This window comes from Nipponia nippon, unplaced genomic scaffold (genome assembly GCF_047370975.1).
Source record: "Nipponia nippon isolate SJK-2023a ecotype South Korea unplaced genomic scaffold, ASM4737097v1 scaffold_6, whole genome shotgun sequence".
NCBI classification, from domain to species: domain Eukaryota; kingdom Metazoa; phylum Chordata; class Aves; order Pelecaniformes; family Threskiornithidae; genus Nipponia; species Nipponia nippon.
Window position 1 is genome coordinate 81874407 of NW_028262380.1, and position 23430 is coordinate 81897836.

General features: G+C 46.3%; 1 protein-coding gene across 11 annotated transcripts in view; it reads left to right on the forward strand.

Annotated features, from left to right (window-relative positions):
- The window catches only part of RUFY3 (RUN and FYVE domain containing 3), a 56319-nt gene that overhangs the window by 26421 nt on the left and 6468 nt on the right, over nucleotides 1-23430 (forward strand). For 8 of the 11 annotated variants that reach the window (XM_087737183.1, XM_087737176.1, XM_087737177.1 and 5 more), the window contains 14 exons: nucleotides 4218-4391; nucleotides 5716-5833; nucleotides 7707-7808; nucleotides 8801-8924; nucleotides 9582-9643; nucleotides 10722-10787; nucleotides 10895-10964; nucleotides 12981-13073; nucleotides 13815-13895; nucleotides 14536-14703; nucleotides 15444-15541; nucleotides 19081-19200; nucleotides 21445-21547; nucleotides 23347-23426. In XM_087737183.1, coding sequence (XP_087593309.1) covers nucleotides 4232-4391; nucleotides 5716-5833; nucleotides 7707-7808; nucleotides 8801-8924; nucleotides 9582-9643; nucleotides 10722-10787; nucleotides 10895-10964; nucleotides 12981-13073; nucleotides 13815-13895; nucleotides 14536-14703; nucleotides 15444-15541; nucleotides 19081-19200; nucleotides 21445-21547; nucleotides 23347-23426 — 1445 coding nt within the window. In that variant the 5' untranslated portion in view covers nucleotides 4218-4231. Of the gene's footprint in view, nucleotides 1-4217; nucleotides 4392-5715; nucleotides 5834-7706; nucleotides 7809-8800; nucleotides 8925-9581; nucleotides 9644-10721; nucleotides 10788-10894; nucleotides 10965-12980; nucleotides 13074-13814; nucleotides 13896-14535; nucleotides 14704-15443; nucleotides 15542-16649; nucleotides 18896-19060; nucleotides 19201-21444; nucleotides 21548-23346; nucleotides 23427-23430 lie in introns of those variants that run through there. The other 3 variants (XM_087737185.1, XM_087737184.1, XR_015699883.1) reach the window with 2 other exon arrangements.

Below are 23430 nucleotides of genomic sequence, written 5' to 3' on the forward strand. Positions count from 1 at the left end.
TTTCCTAAGTGCTTTCATCAGCACAGCTGTTCATTAGCTCTTAAAAGGGTTGAAAGAATCTAGTTGTCTTGAACATGCTTCATGCACCCCTCTCGTTCTTGTTTGTTTGTGTTGGTTTTGTTGTTTGTTTTTTTTTAATTAGGGTAGTATTGACCCCGGGTGACACACAACACTCACAGACCTCTCGGGCTCGTGGAAAACCACGTGCCTTGCCTCAAAAAGCATACGGTACCCTTGACACGAACATAGGTCCGTGTGAGGCAGCAGCTTGGGATGCTCTTAAGAAATGCGCGCATGGTTTCCTGTGAGTATGTAATGGAGTAGGACCCGAATTCTGAGCCACTGTCCTTGGACTCTACCATAATTCAAATTAGCTAATTACCGTAGCCAAAGTAACATTGTCCATGTAGTTGTCTTGTACGGTTTCTTTAATTTTGCATTAGCGATTGATTTGCCACCTGAGCCGAATCCCTTTGGATGCCTGCCTTGCTACCGATGGGATCAACGAGCCTGCTCTGTACTGCGGCACGGCTTTCTTGCCGGGGTGTCTGTATCTTCCTCTACCGCACTATTCCCCTGACAGGGAAGAAGCTCTGATTATTAACAAGGTTTAAGTCATGTCTTAAAACTTTCAGATGTGTTAAGGAGGCAAACACTGAGCTTCTCGAAAGGGTCTGATCCCGCTACCGAGATCAGTACTCACAGTGTGCGTATGCATAGGAGTTTTTCTTCAAAGCCTGGCCAAGCAAGTAATCACGTTCAATCTAGACTTCAAAATGTATTTAAACTAAAAAACCGCTATTTGTTTCTTTGACCACAGCACCATACTCTTTTGAGGGTAAGTGTAAACGTTGCCTCAGATAATTCAAACCTACCGGAGAGTTATCTGTCTGGGTCAGAAGCATGGATATACTGTGGGTGGAGTTGTGCTAGCAGAAGTATTGAGGGAGGGGTTGATGGGTTTTTTTACCAGATAAGCTTGTTCTCAGCGGATTTTGAATCATGGTACGGAAGCCAAGCACAATTTTGCAGTAGGAGTTGTCTGCAGTAGAAGCAAAAGCTGTAGTGATGTTGATGTACTCGTAAAGGACAGCTGTGATGGATGCTGTCGGGGGTGCTGTCATTAGTTTTATGCAGAAGTACACAGAAGGAAAGATAGAGAAGTTTTTTTTTTTAATTGCGTGTACAAAAATTAGTTTTTGCTATCGTGTGTTACCTCTGATTTTTCCTGAGTCTGCATTCAGACTCACAAAACAGGTAAACTGCTCAATGTACATGCCAAATCTACCAGCTTAAAATAGTAGTTGTTCTGCAAAGGCCATAAAAAATCACCCGCTAAATTAAATCTTTCTGCAGCCCAATGCTGCTATGAGAATTGCATTCCTAAATGAGTACTCTGAAGTTTTCTAAACAATGAAAATAAACTGTGAATGCCGAATCCCAGCCTTGTTATAAGATGTGGACAATCAGTGCTTGAAGAGCGTACAGTTAGTAAAACAAAACTCTCTGGGGGGTTTGATCCCTTTGTCCTGCAGCAGTAGAAGATTGGGTGGAGACGCAGGAACAACTGGATTTGTTTGCCACTTCTCTGAAGGCGGCGGCGTTTGTCCGTGGCAACAGATGTGCCTGGAGCATGACTAGGGTGGTGGCTAGTGATGGGCGGCGGTTGTAGCCGGCATTGATTAGCATCCTTTTGATGAGGGGTACTCGAGTATTGCTAGTGCTGTTGCCACAGGGCTCGGTCTGAGTATTTCTTGGAGTCATCAGCAGCATCCCTGATAAAAGCAGCCTGTCCGCTGGCAGACAGGCCACCCAAAACTAAGCAGCAAGAAGGAAACCTCCCCAGCCTGGGTGCCAGCTAGCCTCAGAGCCACGGGAACCTGACCATGGCGTGCTTCAGAGGCAGATTCAGCAAATCCGCCTTGGTTCCCACGTTTCACAAATGCTCTCTTCTGATTCCCTTTCATAATTTCTCAGGTTCTTTGATTGAGGACATTTGTGTCTCCACTTCAGTAGCTGCTTTTCGTCTCCCAGCCCCGAGGTGCCCTTGCAGTGTCTCCTTCTGTCTGGCATAAGGAGTCTCAGTTGCACGGTAGCAGTTGCTCCTCTTCTTGCCTTTTTCCATAGGTTACTGCAATCCAATATTACTCCCGTCAGCTACGTGCCGCTGGGCCTCCAGTGCTTTCCAACCTGAAGGAGACGCCCAAGGTTGGAAGTGGGACCGATGAGATTTTTTCATGATTCTATGGTTCCATAAAGTTTTGCTCCTTGTTCTCTTTTTGGCTGGTGGGTGCTGACAAGATGCCTCACGGCAGTGGCAGTACGTTTGAGATGACAAGGAATTCGTATTTGAGCAACTGGACTTGTGAGTATCAGCATCATCAGGACAAGTCCTGTAGGAGACGGCAGTAGTCTCAGAAGGATATACCCCTCGGCCTCTTTTGGCTAAGGTGTTGCATTTTAAATTGCAAGAAATCGTTCTTTACGGTTCTATTGACAAGAGGATGAGAACTGTTAATGATCCAGACAGCTCAAGTCCACCTGCCTAGTAGAGATTTGATGTTTATGCAGTGGCAAACTTGCTGAATACAACCCCAAACTTCTGCAAGACTTCGCGTAGGGACTGGATCCACTGAGGATAAGGGTTGCGTCTTCCCCTCCTCCTTCACCATGACAGCTGTTTTAAGGAGAGAGGTAGGAACCTCCCTCAGCTGTCCCTACATTGAAGAGACGGAGCCTTTGAGCGATTAAAAAGACCTTGGGAACGCCCCGACGGTGGTGAGCGTCGCTGGGTGGGTCTGAGTCGTGGTACTGCACGGAGGCGGCAGGAACAACCGTTCTTTCACTGATTAGGTTTCTAGATATTTTCACGGCTTCTTTCATCAAACTGCGTGCTGCCCTGCGTTTTAAGTAGAAATATATCTCCTTTCCTTCTAATTGAAAGTTTTCAGTCTCTGATATTTACTTGCTTGTTAAAAGCAGGCATGCTTTGTCAGCATAGCGGATGAAATGTGTCCCCTGTGCTTAGGTACGTAGTCTTAGCTGTCCTCTGGTCGTGTTTCTGCTGCTAGGTGCACTGAATTCACTCACGAAGGTGGTAAATCAGTTCACGGGTCCACGTCTGTTTCCAGGAGCCCTAGAATAAATGTGCCTTACAGGGTTATGAAGCTGCTTGCGCCCAAGAACTTTAGCTCAAAAATTGGGTGTGAGGTTGCAGGTGCAACAGATGCAAAGAGAAAACTTGCAACTGATGCAGCGTCATTTTCGTAGCAAGAATTTCTCTCTGTTACTGTGCATCTCCAGGGCTAAAGCTTAAGCACACTTTATTTGTTGTGGTCGTAGGACAATGCCACTCTAGCTAGGGGACAGTTTTTCTTGAGGTGTTGGAGATGGTGTCTGGGAAGAGAGGCACCCTATGAAAGGATGGGTGTTGGCATGGGCACCTTATGCGGGTCAGGGAGCAGGAGGCCTGCAGGCAGGGTGTAGGCTGGAAAATGGATGTCTGCATTTGTTTCTTGCAACTAGCAAGTATACAGGTCTGAATATTTATAATAAGGTAGAGGAAGAATACAGTCTTGGAAGATCTGTGCGTGTTGAGAGTTAGAGCGAGCTGTCAGAGGAGCCGTGAAGATCAGGTCCTTGCTGTCAGCGGTGAAATGCAGTAGGGTTGACAAAATGGAGAGAGGGAGTCGGGAATTGGCTCCCTGGTACATCCAGGTTTTTAAAAACAAAAAAGTCATGAGAAGTAGAGAGACACACGGATGGATGACATGTGAGCGGATTCGTGGTTATCTTTAGATGGCAGAACAAATCACCAGTGGGGAATTCTTCCCAGTTGGTAGTTGCTGGATGTAGCTGGGGATTTGAGTTGGAGCAAGCAACGGCTGTAGCATGCAGTAACGCGTTGTCAAGACGTAAAGCACGATATTAATAGCTGTCTTCAAACTTTTCTTCCTTGAAAATTTAAAGCTTTTGTAGTTATTGGAAGTGCTGAGGCACCCTTAATCACCCATGTCATTGTGGCTTTGGCCATGAAATGCTAGTTAATTTTGATTTTTCTCAACAAAAGGCCTGCAGAGAGTGCCTCACGTGAAAATGTCACTGCCCCAAAAATGTCTTCAAAGCTGGGGGACAAAAAGAGAGAGAGATGGGGTAATGTATTGCATTAAAAATAGCTTTTGTTACTCAACAGCATTTTTTTTTCCCTTTTTTAATAGATCCTAATTATCTCATGGCTAATGAACGCATGAACCTGATGAACATGGCGAAACTGAGTATCAAGGGCTTGATTGAATCGGCACTTAATCTGGGCAGGACGCTGGACTCCGACTATGCACCTCTTCAGCAGTTCTTCGTTGTGATGGAACACTGCCTTAAACACGGCTTGAAAGGTAACCGGGCTTGAGAGGAGTCCTCCCGGGCCGTTTGGCATAGCGTAGGAGCGAGGAAAGAGCAATCTCGTTCTAAAAATCGAGTTTGGTAATTTACAGTAGATTAAAAAGAGGCTGAGCAGGGTCACTGTTGGGATCGCAGGTGACTTGACTGGCCACAGGAATGGGAAAAGATCTGCTGAAGGTATAACGCTGCAGGTGAGAAGTTCACAGTTGTTGCAGGTGCTTGCCATTTTTAAAGCAGCTTTCCGGATGACTTGTATAACTAAGTGATCGGTGATAAAATTAGCTCCTCGGCAAACGCATGACTCCCTCTTTTTCTGCACTTCCTCATGCCTTAGGGAGGCAACGGGGTCCTCTTGCTGGAAGAGGAACGGCAAGACAGAGGGCCTTTCTCAATAGTTCTGTCAAAACTGAGGATTTTGGCTTTGAGCAGCTAAAGTCTCGTAAGCTGCTTTCTAAAATAGCAAGCAGAGCATATACTTAACTATATAATACACAGTCACAACTAAAGTTGCCGAGTACCAGAGTACTTCTCTTGATGTGCTGCCCTTGGATGGTAGTAGCTTAAGATGAAAAGCAGAGGACGTTAAATACCCCTCCGCACCCTCACGTACATCCTGCGGTGCTTTCTTAGCAGCCGTGTTCGGCATTACGCACGGAGGAAGGGATTCCTGGGCTGGTTGAGGTAACATTGTGCAAGGGAGAAGTGTTCATAGTCTTCAGCTTCTTTGTTTATCCATTCACCCGTGTCGCAAGTTTGACGTTAACAGGGTTCTCCGTGAAGTAACAGCAAGAACTACGGAAGAAGAAAAATCATCCCCAGCTTTAGTACCTAGGGGTCCCTAGAAAGCTTTTCTGAAGGAGGAAAGGATGCACGGAGAAGCCCCGGGCCACTGCGGAGGAGGAGCGGGTTCAAAGCAGTGTGCTCCTTTCCCTTCCGATGTGATGATCAGGGAGAGAAAATTACTGTGCGCCCATCAAATGTAGCTTAGGGCCAGTGACAGCAGTCACAGGAGAAATTTTGCCCTCTAGCAGTGAACCGAAGTTGCCGGTTACCACCGGATGAGGTTGTGTTGGCACACTGGGGATGGATGGAATATTTTCTGGCAACTGCTTCAAGCTCCTGTTGCCTTATTTGAGCGATAGCAGTCATGGCCACGCTCGGGCATACAAAGTCATCGTTTGTACTTGCGCAGCAGCGGTGCCAGAGCAATCGTTCTGGAAGTTTTTGTCTACTGTTCGTTCACTTCTGACCGTGTTGGAGAATGTATTTAGTCAGCACGGGCCTAACAGGCTCATTTTGTATCTCTTTCTTTTCTAGCCAAAAAGACTTTTCTTGGGCAAAATAAGTCGTTTTGGGGACCTCTAGAACTAGTAGAAAAACTTGTTCCTGAAGCTGCAGAAATTACAGCAAGTGTTAAGGATCTCCCAGGGCTGAAGTAAGTATGGTCTTTCACTGCACAAGTGCATAATATGGTTTTTATTGCGAGAAGGATGCTGAAGAAGAGAAGGAAGGGCAAATATAACCTTCAGGAATACATCTGCCACCTTCTGCTGATGAAGATGGATCATTACTCTCTTTTATTCTTAATCGAGGAACTGCAGAAGGAGAGGACAGGATATATTCCTTCTGTTAAATACCTTAAATGGTTTTGAGGCTGATGGACAGAGGTAATTTTTATTTTAAATAAATTCAGGTAAACTTGTAAAGTTTGTGTAAAAGGGAGGCTCAGTCTGAAGAAGCTACTAGCTTATGTTAAAGGGGGGAGGGAAGCAACCACTTTAAGCATATATTGTTTTTAAAAATTTCATAGTCATTTTGGACATCCCATTCAGGTTTGCTTATTCCATGCTATAAAGAAACTGTAAGAGGCCTTCGGCCTGGGGAATAGAAAAAAAGGCGTAAGGAAGCTTTTGTACGAGTAGCAGGACTAAGGATTAAATCTTCCTTGCTGAAAGAAGAGGTGGATAGATTCAATAACAGTTTCTTTCGGGTTAGGGTTTAGCGATGTACGTACGGACAAGGGCTTTTACTGGAGATCTGCGCCGGACGTCTGGAACAGCTTACAGGACCCGCGTGGAGTGCCAGCAGTGCTGTGCCAGCGCTCCCGTTACCTTTTCCTGTTGTGAAAAGAATATTGAGACGTTAAATAAATTGAAATCGAGAACAGTTTTGGAATAAGTTTCTAAACCTCAGCCTTGCGTTCATACTAACCCTTGGGAGATGTCGTGTCACGTATTAGTGAGGTCAAGAATGGGGGGTAATGAAGGTGACTTTTGTGGGCTGTTGCTGCTTATACCAGTTAAGGTTAGAAAGTGAAGTGCCCCACGTGCTGTTTGACAGCTGACTGACTGCTGGAGATGGAAAAGAAATCTCCTTTTAATCCGAATAGTGCTCCGCACGGGGGATTTACACCTTCCTTTGGAGCGTCTGGTGCTGGCTCCTGGCCAGCGTAGATGAGCCAGAGCTGTGATGCAGCAGATGAGTTACCGTGTTTTTAAAGCTGCACGCTTCAGATTGCCAGGAGAAAGAGAGCGGGGAGGACTGTGACGATAACCCCTTGCATCCTGTGAGCGTGTTCACGAGCAAAACCATCGAAGAGAACAGTACTGACTTTGTTCTTCCAGTTGTCTTTGTGGATTCGCGCCCAACTTAATGCCTACCTGAAGGAGCGGTGCTTGGGCATCCGTGCCGAACTGAAGTATGCACGTGTTCTTCCACCTTGCCTTATGCAAAACCCATTTTGAATTAGAAGGTGGTGTGTTGAGGCAGCTGATCTCTGGCTATGTGGTAGCATTGAGCAGGGGTAGAGTCAGGGACAATCTATTCAGCATATAACCACAAATACATCATTAGTAATGAGAGAAGCAGCGATTGCTTAGATAAATTTGTCTGTAACTATTTGCGATTAAATACCTTGTGTTTCCCTGTTTTCATCAGGGACAGCTCTATCTATCTACGGCCTCAAGCTGCGCCAGGGGAGGTCTAGGTTGGATATTAGGAAAAACTTCTTCACCGAAAGGGTGGTCAAAGCATTGGCACAGGCTGCCCAGGGCAGGGGTTGAGTCTCCATCCCTGGAGGTATTTAAAGAACGGATAGATGTGGTGCTCGAGGACATGGTATAGATGGACTTGGCAGTGATGGGCTAACGGTTGGACTCGATGATCCTAAGGGTCTTTTCCAACCTTGACGATTCTATGATTCTATGATCTTTGAGACGCAGAAACTTTAGATAGAATGGGTTTATTAAAGCTGTTTGTGAGTGTGGATTGCGGTATGTCTGTAGCGGTCTTGTTTCTGGCCTTTGTAGGACACCTGTGGGTAGAGGAAGAGCTTGGCTTCGCCTGGCTCTAATGCAGAAGAAACTTTCAGAATACATGAAAGCCTTGATTAACAGAAAGGATCTTCTCAGGTGAGTGCTGAGCTCGCTCTCGGATTGGGTTACGTTCACTTCTGCCCTCTTGTAACGTCTTTTACGATCTTTTACACCCAAATGGTAAAGTATACGGGTACTTTTTTTGAGGAGTGGTAATATTTGTGAAATGCAGAGCTTCCTGTGCGGGGTTAAAAATGCTTAGTATTCTTTCTTAATTCAGAAGCTGTTACTTCTCCACTTTGTCTCAAATATCCATTAGAATAAACACAAATTTTGGTTATAAAGAGATGATTTGGGTGAAATATTTATACAGAGGGGATACGGCATTCTCTGCCTGCAAAATCTTGGCCCTGGATTTACTTCTGCCCTCGTCACTTCCTTGCCATCTGACTTAGAACAAGTCGTTTCCCTTCTCTGTATCTCTGCTTCCCACTCATGGAACAGCGATAATGTTGTAGTTCAATTCAAAGTCCATGGATTTGAGCTGCTATGTCTGTGTAAAGCAGCAGGATTTAATAAATGTGTTGGTGTTCCTTTACTCCAACAAGTAGGTTTTTGTTGGCTGTCCATGTAAATCCATAGCTGGCTTGGGGTTAGAAAGGAGAACTTGGTATTGTCCGCTGGAAAACGTGGCAGTGGCTTGTGTTAATAGTAGTCTGTAATAGAGCAGTAGAAGTACGCTACTTAAAAAACTCTGATATTAAGCTCCAGTCTTAAATCTTCAATGTGCTGTACCGTTACTCAAGGATCGTGCTTCCTTTCCATCAGCTTTTGACAGCTGAGGGGCTGGGTCTCCTACTTACTGAGTCTTTGCCTCACCGAAACTTTGTTCAGTCAGAGCAGGAGTACGTTGATAGTACGTAGGAGTACGTTTCTCTGCGGACTATGTGCCGCCGCCTGGGTTTTTGTTAAGGCTGAGCTTGCGTTCTGTTGTCGTACGAACCAGCGGGGATCCCGCGCTAGTTGACATCGTTTTAGTTGGCTTTTAAAAATGCAACGCTTGTCTCTTGTTGCCGTGCATCCTGCAGTGAATTTTATGAGCCTAATGCACTGATGATGGAAGAAGAAGGTGCGATCATTGCTGGCCTCTTAGTAGGTTTGAACGTCATCGATGCAAACTTCTGCATGAAAGGAGAAGACCTGGACTCACAGGTACGGGGTATGCAATTAATGGGGTTTTTTCTGCTCATTTGCGTGCGAAGAATTCTCCATTGTAGAGGACTTGCATCAACTGAGATACAAGGTTGTTAGTATATCTAAAGGAAGATGAATACAAGCTTGTTACTGTGATTGTGGGCTTCGGTTAGCTGGCGGCGCTGAGATCAGAGATGGGATTTTGGTTTTCTCTTTGCTGTTAGGCTTTGCGAAGGTCTGCATGCAGGCCGCCGTGCACTGAAATGCAGTAAATGAGAAAGGAGGCAAAACCGGGGAAGGACTTAGCCAAAAGCAGGGGAGAAACGGGCAGAACAACAGTTCTCACGCTGTGTGATGAGATCATTGTGGCTGTTAAACAGAAGAAAATGAGCCTGCGTGCCCTTCTGTTGCAGCTTGCATAAGCAGGGTGTATACAGATACAGCGATGGCGGTGCTTTGTCCTTATGTCCTAAGACTTGCCTGCCAACTTGCTGCTGATCCTCGTATATTTTTGCTTGAAATAAGCCACGTTTGCATTAATTTTGGAGAGATGACTGGTATAATGAATCCTTCCTATAATACAACATGTACTGATGTTTTTAACTTACACACCTTCGGACAGTGTTTAGTCTTACAAGAAGTGTTTAATCTAAAACGCAAATGTTTCTTTTCTAGGTTGGAGTTATTGATTTCTCAATGTATTTGAAAGATGGGAACAGCACGAAGGGCAGTGAAGGGTAGGTACAGGCACAGTAGTCCTGCTTCTTATCTCTTGGTCACTTGGACTCGAGTACTCCAGGTTGCCCTGCAAGCTGTTACATTTTTAATTAAAAAGCGACTTAGACTGAATTGCTCTTCTGTGATAAACCGTAATATATAAATTAAATACTGGAAATACTGGGAGGGGGTGGGGGAAGAGGAAGGTCTCCCAGAAGTTCTGCGTGTTCTTCCTTAACTGGCAATTGAAGATAACAATATTTTACAAGTGACCCTCTGCTGAGTTAGGTCTGCCGTTCTTTGAAGCCTCTTCGGTAAGCAGCTTAGTAGGCTGGCAGGACAGGAGTTCATTTTTGGCACCAAAACATTCTTAGAAAAAAAAAAAAATAATTCTCCAATTGGAGAAGATCATAACTGTGCTAACAGCCTAAAGCAGTTGTGCCAGCACGCACAAACGGAGCTGCGCAGCCTTCAGAGCACGTGGCCGAGAAGCGGGGTGCGGGCGCGCTGACGTACCCATCGGGTGTTGTGGTTCCCTGGGGGTCTTCAAGAGGACTCCTTCCTTCGAAGCAAGTTCTGCTAGTTTGCATTCAGGTGTACATTTCGTAATTGTCCCTCAGGATCAGGTGTTTCAATTGTATTTATTTTATCTATGGTTTCCTTTTTAGAACATTCTTTTCTTTCGTTAAGAAAGAAAGTGCATGCAAAACATGCATTTGTTGGCTCTTTTCCTTGAATGGATTTTGGTGAGATGACTCTTGTCTGATACAAATGTAGTGCAAAACCAGTCTTTTTTCTTCGAAATACTGCTGTACTCTTTGAAATGTTGTCATTCTGGTTTTCGTGTCAAAAATGCCCGAACGTCATCCAGGTGACTGCAGCAGTTGCAGCTTCTGGGAAGGCAGGGGACGGTGACTGGCTATAAAGGCACAGACGGCAACTTGGCTTTGCTGTTCCATAGCCGTCACGTAGGCTCGCTGGGACCTCGGGTATCGCTGCCCTGGGTGTGCAGGCTGTCTCGCCGCCTTTCCTCTTAGCCCTTTGCTGGTATCTCTTTGAATCCAAATGGCTGAGCTGAATGGTATTTCTTTTGTCCAGAGATGGTCAGATAACTGCTATTTTGGACCAGAAGAACTATGTAGAAGAACTCAATAGACATTTAAGGTAAGACATGATTTATTTATTCCTTATTTTATAGTATAGCAAAATAGAAAAACGGCTTTTAAAAAAGAAGGAATGACTGTAGGGTTTGTTTTTTTTCTCTTGAACAGTGCTACAGTAAACAACCTACAGGCCAAGGTGGATGCCTTAGAAAAATCCAACACTAAACTGACCGAGGAGGTAAGTGTAATAGAAAATCAGCTGATGTTTTGGCCTTTTGGCCTTAGGGATTAAGAAGGTAAGGGAGGAATTACTTTCAGATTTCTGGTGTACGTAACGATGAATGGAACTGGAATAACTGACCTGCCAAGGAATCGCGCTGGCTGTTGCGGCTAACTAAGCACGAGGTGGAAAACCAACCGAACGTTTATGTTAAAAACCAAAAGCTGCTGAAAACACTTTATCCCTCTGGAGTCTTCGAGTGCTTTCTGATTTTTGGGAAAGGTCTTAGAATAAATTGCACGGTGGCTGTGGTTTTGAATGCCACGTAGCTGATGTTGGTTATGAGACATCCAGGCATGGAGAAGAAATGTTTAAGTGTCTGCTTATTTTGACAGGTGCAGAAGTTTGCTACAGTGTAGCAATAGTAATTGAAATGTTGCAATAACTTTTTCTCTAGCCTATCACAATTTGCAAGAAATAAGGGAAAAATGACCATTATAGATAAAACATCGTTCAGTCTGAGCATGAAAAAGGATTGGTACGCGAGTCATAGGTGTAACTGGCGTTTTAAAATTAGTCTTGCCGTTCATTAGTAATGGCATAACGTAATAAAACCTTTTGGGGTCAGTTCCCTGGCAAATGGGGGATAGCAGGTCTCATCTGGACAGTTTTACAGCGTCTTTGTCCGCGTGTCGCTTAGCTCAGCAGAATGATTTTGATTGGGATGTCCCAGCGCTCTGGCAGGACAAATAAGAAACACAAGTTCTTTTTTGCTTGTTCCCCCTCATTAAAGGAGGTCTGTGTGTCTGGTTATTGAGCATTCACTCTACGGGATGTATCGCGAATGATGAGAAGCTTGAGCGATGAGCGTTAGTGTATCCGCTCTTGCAATTTAAGGAGTAAGAAATGGTTTTTACAATTAAAATATTTTTTTTTATTTTAAAAAGGTGCTGTGCCGTAGAGGCTGCCTTTCTCAGTGCTACTATAATAAGTGGCTTTTGATGTAATACCTGCAGAGTACGAGTGCTGTGCCCATTAAGCATGGTACCCGTGAGATTCATTGCCATGTTGACTCAAGTATTTTTTTATTGTTATTAATTTAGTTGCTTGTATCTTCGTGAAGCCTGCATGCTGTTCAAAACAAGGATTTAAGTGACACTGGGACACGCTGTGCCACCCAGGGCTATCTGCAGGGTGTAGTTTGTGAACTGCGTCACATGTCACACCGATTCGTGTGTTTGGCTTCAGCTGCACCAAAGACTCGCGCTTTGATCGGGGCAATTTGTATTTGGGGTTGTCGCTTACTAACATGGCTGACCTCTTGGAATGCCACTGAGCTTTTCTCGCGGGCAAGGCTGACCTAAGTGATGATTTACAAAGCCAGAAGGCGTTTTCTGAAGTGACCGCCCACCCCAAGTAATCTGTTAGTCCGCGGTGATGTCGTCACTGGAGTCCCTCTAAGGCAGATGTCCCGTCTCGTAAGGGCGGTGTGATCCTCCCTTTCCAGCCAAATCTCCTTCCTCTGATGAGGTTCTCATGGTGCTTCCCCTGCCCAAAGGCTTGAGCATCTTACATCTCAGTGTACCCAAACCGCTGAAACTTCAGCAAACCCTCCCAAGTATTTCTTCTCTCGTAATATATTTCAGTTGCTAGAAGCCAACAAAACTTAGCTGCCATTGCTCACGTTTTCTCTTTTTGCTATCTTTGGTAAGGGAAGGGGAGCGGAGTGAGGATTGAGTTGCACTAAGCACATGTTATGCAGACTCTAGCAGGTAGAGACCTGAAGTCATCAATAACTTGACTGAAGCACAGGAACCGAATTAGGTTGGGAAGTCTCTGTTTTACCTGATACTGGAAATCCATCACCCTGGCACTAATTAATGCTTTTTCAGACAGTCTTTCTCCGTGGTAGAGGCCGAGTTGTCTTTTGCTGCTCCAAATATTTTTCTTCTCTCTTTGTAAAAAAACCTGAGTATAGAAGATGTGTCTAGAGAGGGGAAAAAAATGGTTGCTCTCGTTTTGCTTTGTTCCCAGCTTGCGGTTGCAAACAACAGAATTATTACACTGCAAGAAGAGATGGAACGGGTTAAAGAAGAAAGTTCTTACATCTTAGAGTCCAATCGTAAGGTTGGTGTGTGCGAACGATTGCTGAACCCTTTGGGCAGTCCCAGCCCAGATTCGACCGAGAAGCAGGTGTTTGGAAGAGCCTTTATTGCCTTCTGTATCTCACCCAAAACCTGCAGCAGATAATAGTGACTCCAGGTGGGTCGTCCGCAGAGGGGGGCAGATGGGCCCTGGCCACAGTAAATCCTGCCCGGCCGAGCTGATGCAGCTGTGAGCGTGCGCGGAGCCGAGAGCCAACGCAGCTTGGTCCTGGCTTGCGAGGCGGAGGTGTTGGACGGGAGAGGAGGAAGGATGATTTACTGAGGGGGTGGCAGAAAAATGTGCGTGTAGGAGTTCTGCTATTTTGGCCTGAAATGCTGCCCCTTTGGGTAATCAAGGGGCAGGATCTATAATATTTTTTTTATTGATTTACTGAAAGTGCTGGTACCGATGGCAGAATCTGGTTTTAGTTTTAAAACCCCTAAGATCTTTTTCTGAGCTTTTGTAACCACACTTAGTATGCTGTGAAAGTTCTGAAAATGGCCAGTCTGGCCATTTAATTCATATCCCTTGCACCGAGCACCTCGGGGAAACGGGGAAATAGAGTCACTGCGCGTGGAGGCTGCGTGCTGCGTTAACTGAACGGAGCTCTGAGTTTTGGGAGTTGCAGAATTGGTTTTCTACGTGGTGGGAAAGGCAAATAATCGGCAAATGTGAGGGTTAGGAGTAGATAATGCCAAGCTAATTGGGTGTCTTCGTTAACAGGTCGCTAAAGACAGAACTGCTGACGGACATGCACTGACTGAGGCACGGAAACAGCTAAAGGAGGAGACTCAGCTGCGGCTGGTAAGGACTGTGTGAGCTCGCAGCTCGCTACAAATGGCTTTTTCACGTAATAACTCCATGCCAGTCAACCACTTCTGAAAATGTTCAGCCAGGGGATTTTCTTTTTTTTCATTCCTGCCTGCCCGCTTCAGCCTGATCCGCAACACTCTTGTCAGAAGGGATGTTTATTCTGTGGCTCTATTGATCGGTTTGAGGGCTGTTTCTCAAACCGAGCGGTGCGCTTGCATTCCCAGGTCTGACACATCCCCCTGGCAGATAAGGATATCGCCGCTATCTGAACTGTTATTCAATATAGCGTGTTCAGCTGGCGGGGAGAAAAACGCCTGAGCACAACTTTTTTAGGAAATAAAAAGTCTGCCAGCTTTTCACTAGTCTCCACCATCAGGAAGATGGGCCTGTATAGTACTTTCTGGCTCCTTGCTAGTAATGCTGTTTACGTTGCTTTAATATTGGACTGAAAACGCGGATTTGTTGTCCTTAATTGTCTTTGATGGGTCAGATCTGTAACTGTGACGCTGTGGCGACGCAGCGTGCTTCGAGGTAGCGACTGCGTTGGCAGGAGCACCGGTTAAGGGTGGTCACCCCGTGGGCGGCGAGGGAAGCTGGCTGGTAACGCTCCGTAATAATCCGTATGTTCCAGGACGTGGAGAAAGAGCTGGAGGTGCAGATCGGGATGCGACAGGAGATGGAGCTAGCCATGAAGATGCTGGAGAAAGATGTTTGCGAGAAGCAGGACGCGCTGGTGGCTCTCAGACAGCAGCTGGATGATCTCAGGGCCCTAAAGCATGAACTGTCGTTCAAGCTGCAGGTAGGGAAATAATTCCATCAGATGCAGTGAATCCCAGATAAAAGGGAAAGCTCTTGTTCTTCCCTCCCCCCCCCAATCTATTTAAAAGGTGCTAGGTGTGGAAGGGATACAGGCTGTATAGCATACTTCTGTCTTGCTGCAAGAAAGCTGTAGTACTTGAACAATGGAATGTGTTGGAGGCTAAAGGAAAAAGCAGCTTCTTCTGAAGACAGACTCACGATGATCCAGAAATATGTGTGTGTGTGACCGGGGAAAGCATCTTCTGTGCTTTTGTGGTATAAAACCGGAGCCACGGTAGCCTCTGTTCCAGTACAATCTAATATTTGAAGGTATATGGTGCAATTACATACGTTACTGGGTGATGATAAAAGCAGACTCTTCAAAAAAAGAGCAACGCAAAATGCTCCGACAGAAATCCTAAAATAAACTTTAGAACAAGCAAGAGTTGCTTCTGCTCTCCTTGAGCCAATCGTTCTGTGCAAAACAGTCGAACGTTATTAGCAGGTATGATATAGGAAGCTTCATTGGTTATGGTGGTGCCCTTCTGGGGGGTTGAGCTGTAGCCTGCACCCGTATGGCAAGGTGTTGGTCCTTGCGGTATTGACCTGGCGTTTGCTTTCTGAGCACCTTCTCCCGCCTCTTTGGCCTCTGCCCCTTTCATTTCATGTGCCACGTGATTTATCGTGGCTTGTTTTGGTTTTACCGCTACTTACAAAAACCCACGATGCTCCTTTTTCCAGAGTTCAGACATGGGAGTGAAACAGAAGAGTGAATTGAACAGCCGTTTGGAAGAAAAAACAAATCAGATGGCTGCCACCATCAAACAGCTTGAACAAAGGTAAAAAATGGAACTTTTGCAATTGTAAAATCACGTGTATATTCTAGTGGCAGTGTCCCTCTGACCCCGAATGGAAGTCTGACAGAGGCAGTGTCCCGCTGACTCTGAAAAGAGTCTGAGCGCTCTGCTTAGCCGCTGCTAGACAGAGCCACATGAGGGGAGCTATAATTCTGTGAGATGCTGTTAGGAGAAACGTTGTGCATGCTCAGGAGGGCTTCCATTAGAAAAGAATATACTACTAAACCAGTAATTAACATAGCAGCCTTGTTAATCTACATCAGCTGCGCTTTTGTGTGTTATCCAGTCATTACAAGTCAATCGCTATCTCCGATAGCGCTGATAAAAAATAGAAATGTGAGCTTTGAGAAGTGCTTGGCTGTTAATGGCAGCATTACGGCGGGAGCAGGAAGGATGAGCCTGCGGCAGGGGCCAGGCGCGCAGGTGCCTGGTTATTCCAGATCTCTCCGGTACCGTTTTGAAAAAAATACCCCCAATTGAACCATTCTCTTTATGAACTGAGGAAGATGAGCTTGAAAAAAATCCTCACGTGAAAGCAAAAGGAGGAAGATGAGAGGGCAGCCTGGCTGTCGCTAGAAGTCAATAAAGATAGCCCATAGGTATCGTATCCCCTTGGACTGGGACAAGTTCCATCCTTGTGACCGTGTTGCTCTCATGCCACGAACCCTCATGAAATTAGGAGGGCCGCGGCATCGAAGCCAGATGGATTTGAGAAGGAGCAGTGCTCCTTTATCCCTTTTGGTCTTGTTCTCGAAGCCAGGCCTTGCCGTGGTTTGGCCAAAGGTTCAGAACTTCAGCCTCGGCCGGTTGCCTTGACTGTCGGGCTAGCTCCGAGAAACGGGGGAGACCATAGCTCTCGGCAAGGTGTATTGGCTGGGGCTTGTTTAATGAGTAGGGCATCGCGCTAAATTAATGCTCTCATTTTAGGGTTTAGATTGTGAATGGTTCTTGATAAGAAAGATCATTTTGTTTGTAGAAAATGTGTGTTTTAAAATGTTTTCTGCTATCTCCTCAGCTAATGGATTTGCTCTTTTTCTCTTGCTGTTCTTATTTTTCCATTTTCTCATCCTCCTCATTCTGACTTATACAGTGAAAAGGATTTGGTGAAACAGGCAAAAACCTTAAATAGTGCAGCAAACAAACTGATCCAGAAGCATCATTAGACATTTTGATGTCTGGTCACCTCACAGCTCTGACATCAGAACTCATTTATGAGGGGAGAACTTGAGAATTGCTAAAAGCAACTGTTAAAAATGTTAATTGTCACCTAAAGTTGATTTGGAATTTGCTGAATTTTTAAAAGCAGTGAGTTTTTCTTCAGAGATTTAGAGTCGGGTATAAAATTCCTTAACTTTGCCATTTAAACTGTGTTAAAGTACCAATGAGTTGGCCAATAAACGCACCAGGAAAGCATGAGGAGTGGGAGATATGTGGCTCTGTACATCCCGGTGATGCATACCGTATACAGCAGCACAAGTCTTCACCGTGTATGGATGCTAGGTGCGTTGGTCAAGCCAATGTCAGATTGGCCAGCTCTGGCAAGTCAACTAGTTTTCTGTGTTACCCTTTTTGTGAAGTAGACGGAAAAAAAAAAAATGCATCCCTGGAAGTTGTTGAAAGTAGTTGTGTGCGTACCCCAAGCCGTGACCCGTTCGCTTCTGTTCTGTGGGTTCAGCCCCGAGTCCGAGACGAACGGGCGCGACTCGATAGCTCATCACCGTGAAGACCGGCCCTCTTGTAACCGAGACTGCTTGCAACGACTTTGCCTTAGGGACTTGGTGGGAGGGTGGGGACTTATCCTTATTCCTTTAAACTTCATGTGTCCAGAATTAGTGGCTAGGTGTCTTAGAGTAACATGATAGAGTGGTAAGTTCAGTGGAAACCTCCTTATCTTTGCATCGCCTTCTACCTCTGCCATGAATCCCTCTAGATGTACGTTGCGGTTCTCCCCCACCGAAGGCAGCTGAGGAGAGGTGTTTTGGTAGGTCTCTCCTCTTCCTAGAGAGGGAAGTTAGACGTTTTACAAAAAATAATCTGGCCTTTATACTCTAGTGGTTAAAAGAAACAAAAACAAAATTAAAAAAAAAGAGAAGAAAGGAACAAAATGTGCAGTGGTGGGGAGTGGAAGTGGTAATTTGGTACTTGACCATTCCTCGTCTGAGTAGTTTAGTGGTTTAAGAGGAAGAGTTGCCTTTTACTATTACACTTCTTTCATCTGCTTCGGAGTTTTCCGTTGCTCCATTCGAATGGAATTTGCTAACGAAAGAGCAGCTAAAGCTGGGAAACAGCTCTGAATAGGATAAATAATTGCCAGTTTAACACCCCAGTGCAAAACTTTAAGTAACTGTAGTTTGGCCTATTCTAAACCAATATCCTCTTCCCTGTGGCCGCAGAAGGTCACCGTGCTGGCCTGTCACAGGCTTTCGGTTATACGTGCTCCTAAAGATTATTATTTTTTTTTTTTTTCTTTCAAGAAGATCACATTGGGGGGGTTTCTGTGTTGAATAAGGGTTTTTTTGCTCTGGTGAGATGCCTGTAAAGATTTTTTGGTGCCAGTTCTCCCGTTGTCCTGTGGGATAGCGCTCCTTGGGGCAGCGGGTGGCAAGTGTGACTGAAACGCAGCTGGGGAAAGCCGACCGATGGATTCTCACTGGGTACGTTTGAAAATCTGTGAGGCTCGGCCTAGTCCTCCTGTACGCGAGCGTGTACCACCGCTTAGCTTGGTTAACGGGCTCCCGCGCGCGAGCGGGCTTGGCGGCCCGTTTGAAATCCCTACGCGATGCCCAAGTCGCATGCTTGAAAGCATAAACTTAACCTTCAGTAACCTTTTCGGTAGAAAATCATTTTAACTACCTGGAGAAAAATAAAATAATAATAAAAAGGTGGAAGGTAGCCATCAAGGTATGCGAATAGCTGGTTAGGACAGTTGGCTGCCCTGCCCCTCCCCAGATTTCTTCTGTAGAAATGGGGGACTGGGCTGGTTTTGTTTGCTGTCACAGTAACGCTAAAATAAGACAGGATTAAGGATCTGGCCATTTCTGATGTCGGGCCCAAAGCGGAAACGCTTTGGTGTACTAAGGCCTGGGCGCTTGAGCCAACGTGTCGATCCACGGGAGAGACCAGGAAAATGCACTAATTCTCAATCTAGTAGCTAACCTATGTCGCAAGTTCCAGTTACACGTGTAAAGCTGAAATGTAACGTACATTAAAATCAAATTTGACTTAAAATTCTGTGTACTTGAGGTTTGCTTTGGATCTGGATAAAAGTGATGTTTTATGTTTTTCATCTAATGGCTGTAAACTGTAGTAATAGAATAAAAAGTATTGAAAATCAGAGCTTCTGCCTGGTTCACCTACATTTGGCTTTTCTTTAAAATATTTTCCTCCTTTCCATTGTTTTAACCATTCCTTTTTTTTTGGCTTTACCTTTTCACTGGGTTTTTTATTTGTTGGTTAAACTCGGTCTTCCTCCCCACCATGGCTTTTGTTTTTTATCACAAGTTCATGTGGCTCAAATCCAGATTGCGACAGGCGGAGAAGGACCGTCAGCTGGCCCAGCAGGACAACCGGCTCTTCAAGCAGGAGTTTGGGGACAAAATCAACAGCCTCCAGCAAGAAGTGGAAGAGCTCTCCAGGCAGCGGTGAAGAGATCCTTTTCTAACCTATTTTCTGGGCTGTTCTTACTGTGTCTCGTAGAAAGCAGGCAGGGCGGTCACAAAAGGAGGTAGGGGTTGGAGGCAGAGAGGGGACAAGTGGTATTTTAGATGCCAGGCAGGGATGAACTCTGGGGAGGTGAAACGCTTTGCGAGATGGCCGATCTTTTAACGTGCGTGTCTTGTAAAGTTACAACTTGAAAAATCGGGCTGGAAGGAAATGCGAAAGAACGATGCGGTCAGCAGGAACCACCAGCAAAAGTACACCTCTGGTGTGGCGGTGGAATATCGGAAGCAGGCTGCAGATGGGGAAGTGAAATGTCGGGATATTTCTCTGAACACAGAAGTGTCCGCGGGGGCTTTCTGCCCTGCGGTTAGATTTGTCGGGCGTTTGCCGATAACCGTCTCTTTTGAAAAGCGACAGCGCTAGAGATGCAGGACAGAGATCACCCCGAGCTGCAAAACCTGTTTGGGACGCTGGGCCGATCCTCAGTCCGCACTGAGGTCGCCTTGCGGGTTAGCCTGCTCGAGGGAAGGAGAGCCAGCTGGATGCGCGCTTCAGAGCGCGGTCAGGCCTCCGACGGCAACGCAGACCTCTCTGAAGTCTCGCGTTGCGTCAGACTTCCCGCTGCAATAGCACAATTTGGAATCTAGAGCTAACGCTAAAAGCAGACCACGTTCTGCACATCAGCAGGGATGTAGCAGCTAAGTCTTTGCCTAGAGCTACCACTGAAGAGCCTGGAGCAAGGGAAGCAATCCAGGGGCTTGGTCTGACACACAGTGCTGGGATTTATTTATTTTTTTTTTCCCCCCAGTTGAAACTGGTTTCAGTTTTGCTGGGAGGCAACCAAATAGGTGGAAATCAAATGTAGAGGACTTGGCGAGAGCTGTCCTATTTTTCCCTGCAGTGTCATCAGTTTACCCGTATCAGGAAAACAGAGAAATCCTCTTATCTTAAAATAGAAGAGCATCTCTCCTCCTGCAGCCATGACACATCTTCTGTTCGTTGCAAGGTCGCTGGAATGAATTGGGTGGAAGCATTGCTGGATGCGTTTTTCTTTTTTGTCCCCTCCTGACACAGCTTTTTGTTTCCTTTGTCAAAAAGTCACCGAGGGTACCCACAAAGCCAGCAAATGGCTTTTATCAGAAGTAAATTCCTGCCAGGTCCTGGGCGTGCGTGGGCGAGCTCAGCAGCGTTCTTGGGCATAAGCGAGGAATGCATCTTCCCCGCGTAACCTTACACGGAGTCAGTTGAACTTGGCGTAGCTCCCTGGGGAGGACGTTTGCAAATTGGTCTATTTTTGCACCAGTTGGACGTTTTCCGATTCCTTCCTCGCTCAAGCTAAATCAAGATGACGGCATGAAAATGATCGAGCCTCCTTTACCGGGAGGCTGTACTGCTTTATTTAACCGAGTTTCTAAAGCAGGGGGTTATTGGCGGGTGCCGCGGTGGCGGTGGGTAGTCTTGCTTGAATTGTATTCCTTTTAAGAGGAAACGGGGCTTTTCGTGGTGGTGGTTTTGAATCAACTGACAAACAAAAGTTCCCGCAGTCGGTTTGCTTTTAAATGTCAGTATGGGCGAGGATTCATTTCTGGACCTAAGTGTCCACCAGCTTTACTCACTTCAGTGAGGCCGTGTAAATAATGCGGCCGTAGTCATAACAAGTTATTTAAAAACCTGTTGGAGGGGCACGGAGGCGAACGAGGGCAATCATGGATAATGTTGGGTTTAATAGCAACGAGGATTCTGCATGTTTTATAGTCCAAGTCTTGCCACTACTTTAACCAGCAGATACTCAGTTTCTAGGCCTTGACTTTGGTGCAGGGGTCGTTCCCTGTGGCAGCTGCCGTATTTTACTTGGAACGACTTCAGAAAAGGGCGTTTCTGGCGCTTCAGTCCCCGACGGCCCGTGCGCTCCAGGAGCTTTGCCGCTGTTGCGCGCGGGCGGGCTGCGGTCGCGGAGGCGTTGAGCTTTCTGGTGGCCCCGAGTAGAGGCTCGGCGATCCACAGCTGGCTGTAGAGTTGCGCTTCTCTTCAGCCGGCTTTGGGCTGCGTCGGCAGCCTCAGATGTAAACTGCGAGACAACTGTTAATTCAAAGAGGCGGTTTTCAGCTCTTGAGTTGGGGTTTGGTTGCTTTAGGGTAAAGAGAGGCTTACGTAGTTCGTTAGCTCTCGATGTCGAGTGTTACAAAACCATAGCCTTCATTGATGATTCCACCTCGATGTTCTAGGAACCACCTTGAACTAGAGCTGAAGCGGGAAAGAGACAGATGGTCGCACAGTCACCAGCGCAGCCAAGAAAACAAACACGGCACGAAGAATTGGCTACGACAGGTAATATGACTCTCCTTCTTCTCGGCTTGTGTTTGAAGTATAGCTTCATTTTGCTCGTTTGCTTTTCCTGAGCTTGATTAGGCAACAAATAGATGTTGTTAATGTGCCGCAACAAAACGAGCTTTGGAACGTTTTTTACACGCACTAGATAGGCGGTTCATTGAGTAGAGCCTCACAAAAGTATCGCAAGCGTTACACCTCGTTGCGGAACGCTGGGTTTTCTCTTCCAGGCTGGGGACCTGACAAACTCTTGACAGTGACTGTGGTTTCCCTTCGCTGGTTTAGTAAAAGCAAGTGTAGTACAGCAGGAGAGATGCCGTACACGGTACATGTTATGAAAAGCCAACTTGCTCGTTTTTATTTTTTGCGTCGTTATGAGGGAAATTCTCCCGAAAGAGGTCAAGAGTAAAACTTGGAAGACGCGTTGATCTCTTGGGGGCATCGCAGATTGCTTTCAGTGCTCTTTTAGTGCTGCGCATTAGCGAACTCAGTGTTTCTTCAAGCAAAGCGCAGTGTTCATCTCGAGAGTCCAACTCGGAGTCCCCAGGTGAAACTCCCTTGTTAGCAGTAAATTTGCCTTTGAAAGAAGAAGTCTGCTCTGCAGCTTCTTCTGTAAAGCGAAACAGGCTCTTTTGTTGGGAATTGGCAGTAAAACAGTTGTTTTGGAGAACAAAACTTGTAACTATGAGAACTGTGAAGTAACGGAGGTTGTTCGCAGTTCTCACGTGTGCTGCTGAGCTTGAGAGTTGCCTTCCCTGGGCTCCCCTGGGTGCGTCGACGACTCCGTTTTGTCGTTATTTTAACCAATATCACACTTAATTTCAGTGAAGTTATTTACGCATCGCGAGTCGTTTATCAAAAAGTCACATTTGCTGTAGCAGAACAGCTATAGTTCAGTAGAAGGAATCGGGAACTAAGGGCGATGCAGTTGGCCAGTAAAAATGAAAACAAGAAGCCCCCAAACTGGGCAGTCTGATGTGGAAAGGGAAAGCGGGGTGGCTCTCTGGAAGGCAGAGGAGCTGCCTGGCTTTGCCGCTTCGCGGCCAGCCCGGCGCTGGGTTGGAGAGCAGGTTGCTGCCTGGGGTTACCCTCCTTCGCTCAGCAGGCGAGCGCTGTAGCACGAGCCGGGTGTTCCCGCCGGGAACGAACGGGCCAACGTGCAAAAAAGCGATTTCAGACCGGACTTCTGTCTTGCCGTGAAACTTGTGGGTGGCGCTTGAGCCGGTGGAAGTTGGCGTTTGCGGGAACCGAAAAGCTCCCGCTGAGATGGCAGGCACAACTCGAGAGCAGCGCGTGCGTGGGTGGTTCTGCCGGCATTGCCGTGCAGGCGGCTGGTTTTGACAGTCGTGTTTCGGTGTGGTGGTACATGGATGCGGCTCGGGCTGCGACCCAGGTCTTAGCTGGGGAGGATTTGTTTCCTTTCCCGGCTGAGAGGATTTGTTGATCAGTCTTTAAAAAGCCTGTTCAGCCCGTCTACCTTTTCAACCTCTGCTGTTTACACAAAAAATATGAAGTTACTCGTTCCTTCGAGTCAAAGGAGGTCACTGGACACGTTTAAGAGTCCATCTCTAAAATGCGAAGTCAACTTTCTGCGCCCAGCAGAAGGGAAGCAGGTGGAGCTGCTCCTGGGGTGGATCGGTGTTTGTGAGCTTCCATGTGTCCAAACAGGCCTCTGGGCCAAGGAGGGGCAGATCAGCGTTCCCCGAGCAGCGACGTACAGTCTGCCTTCGCCGTATGGCGGGGGTGAAACTGGAGTCTTCATCTAGTTCAACTGATGGGTCAATGTTTCCTTTTGGCAGGACGGGAAGCTCAACATCCAGGAAGAAAACGCTAAACTGAAGCAGGCGCTAAGAGAGGAGAACAGTGTCCTGCCGCACAAGTAC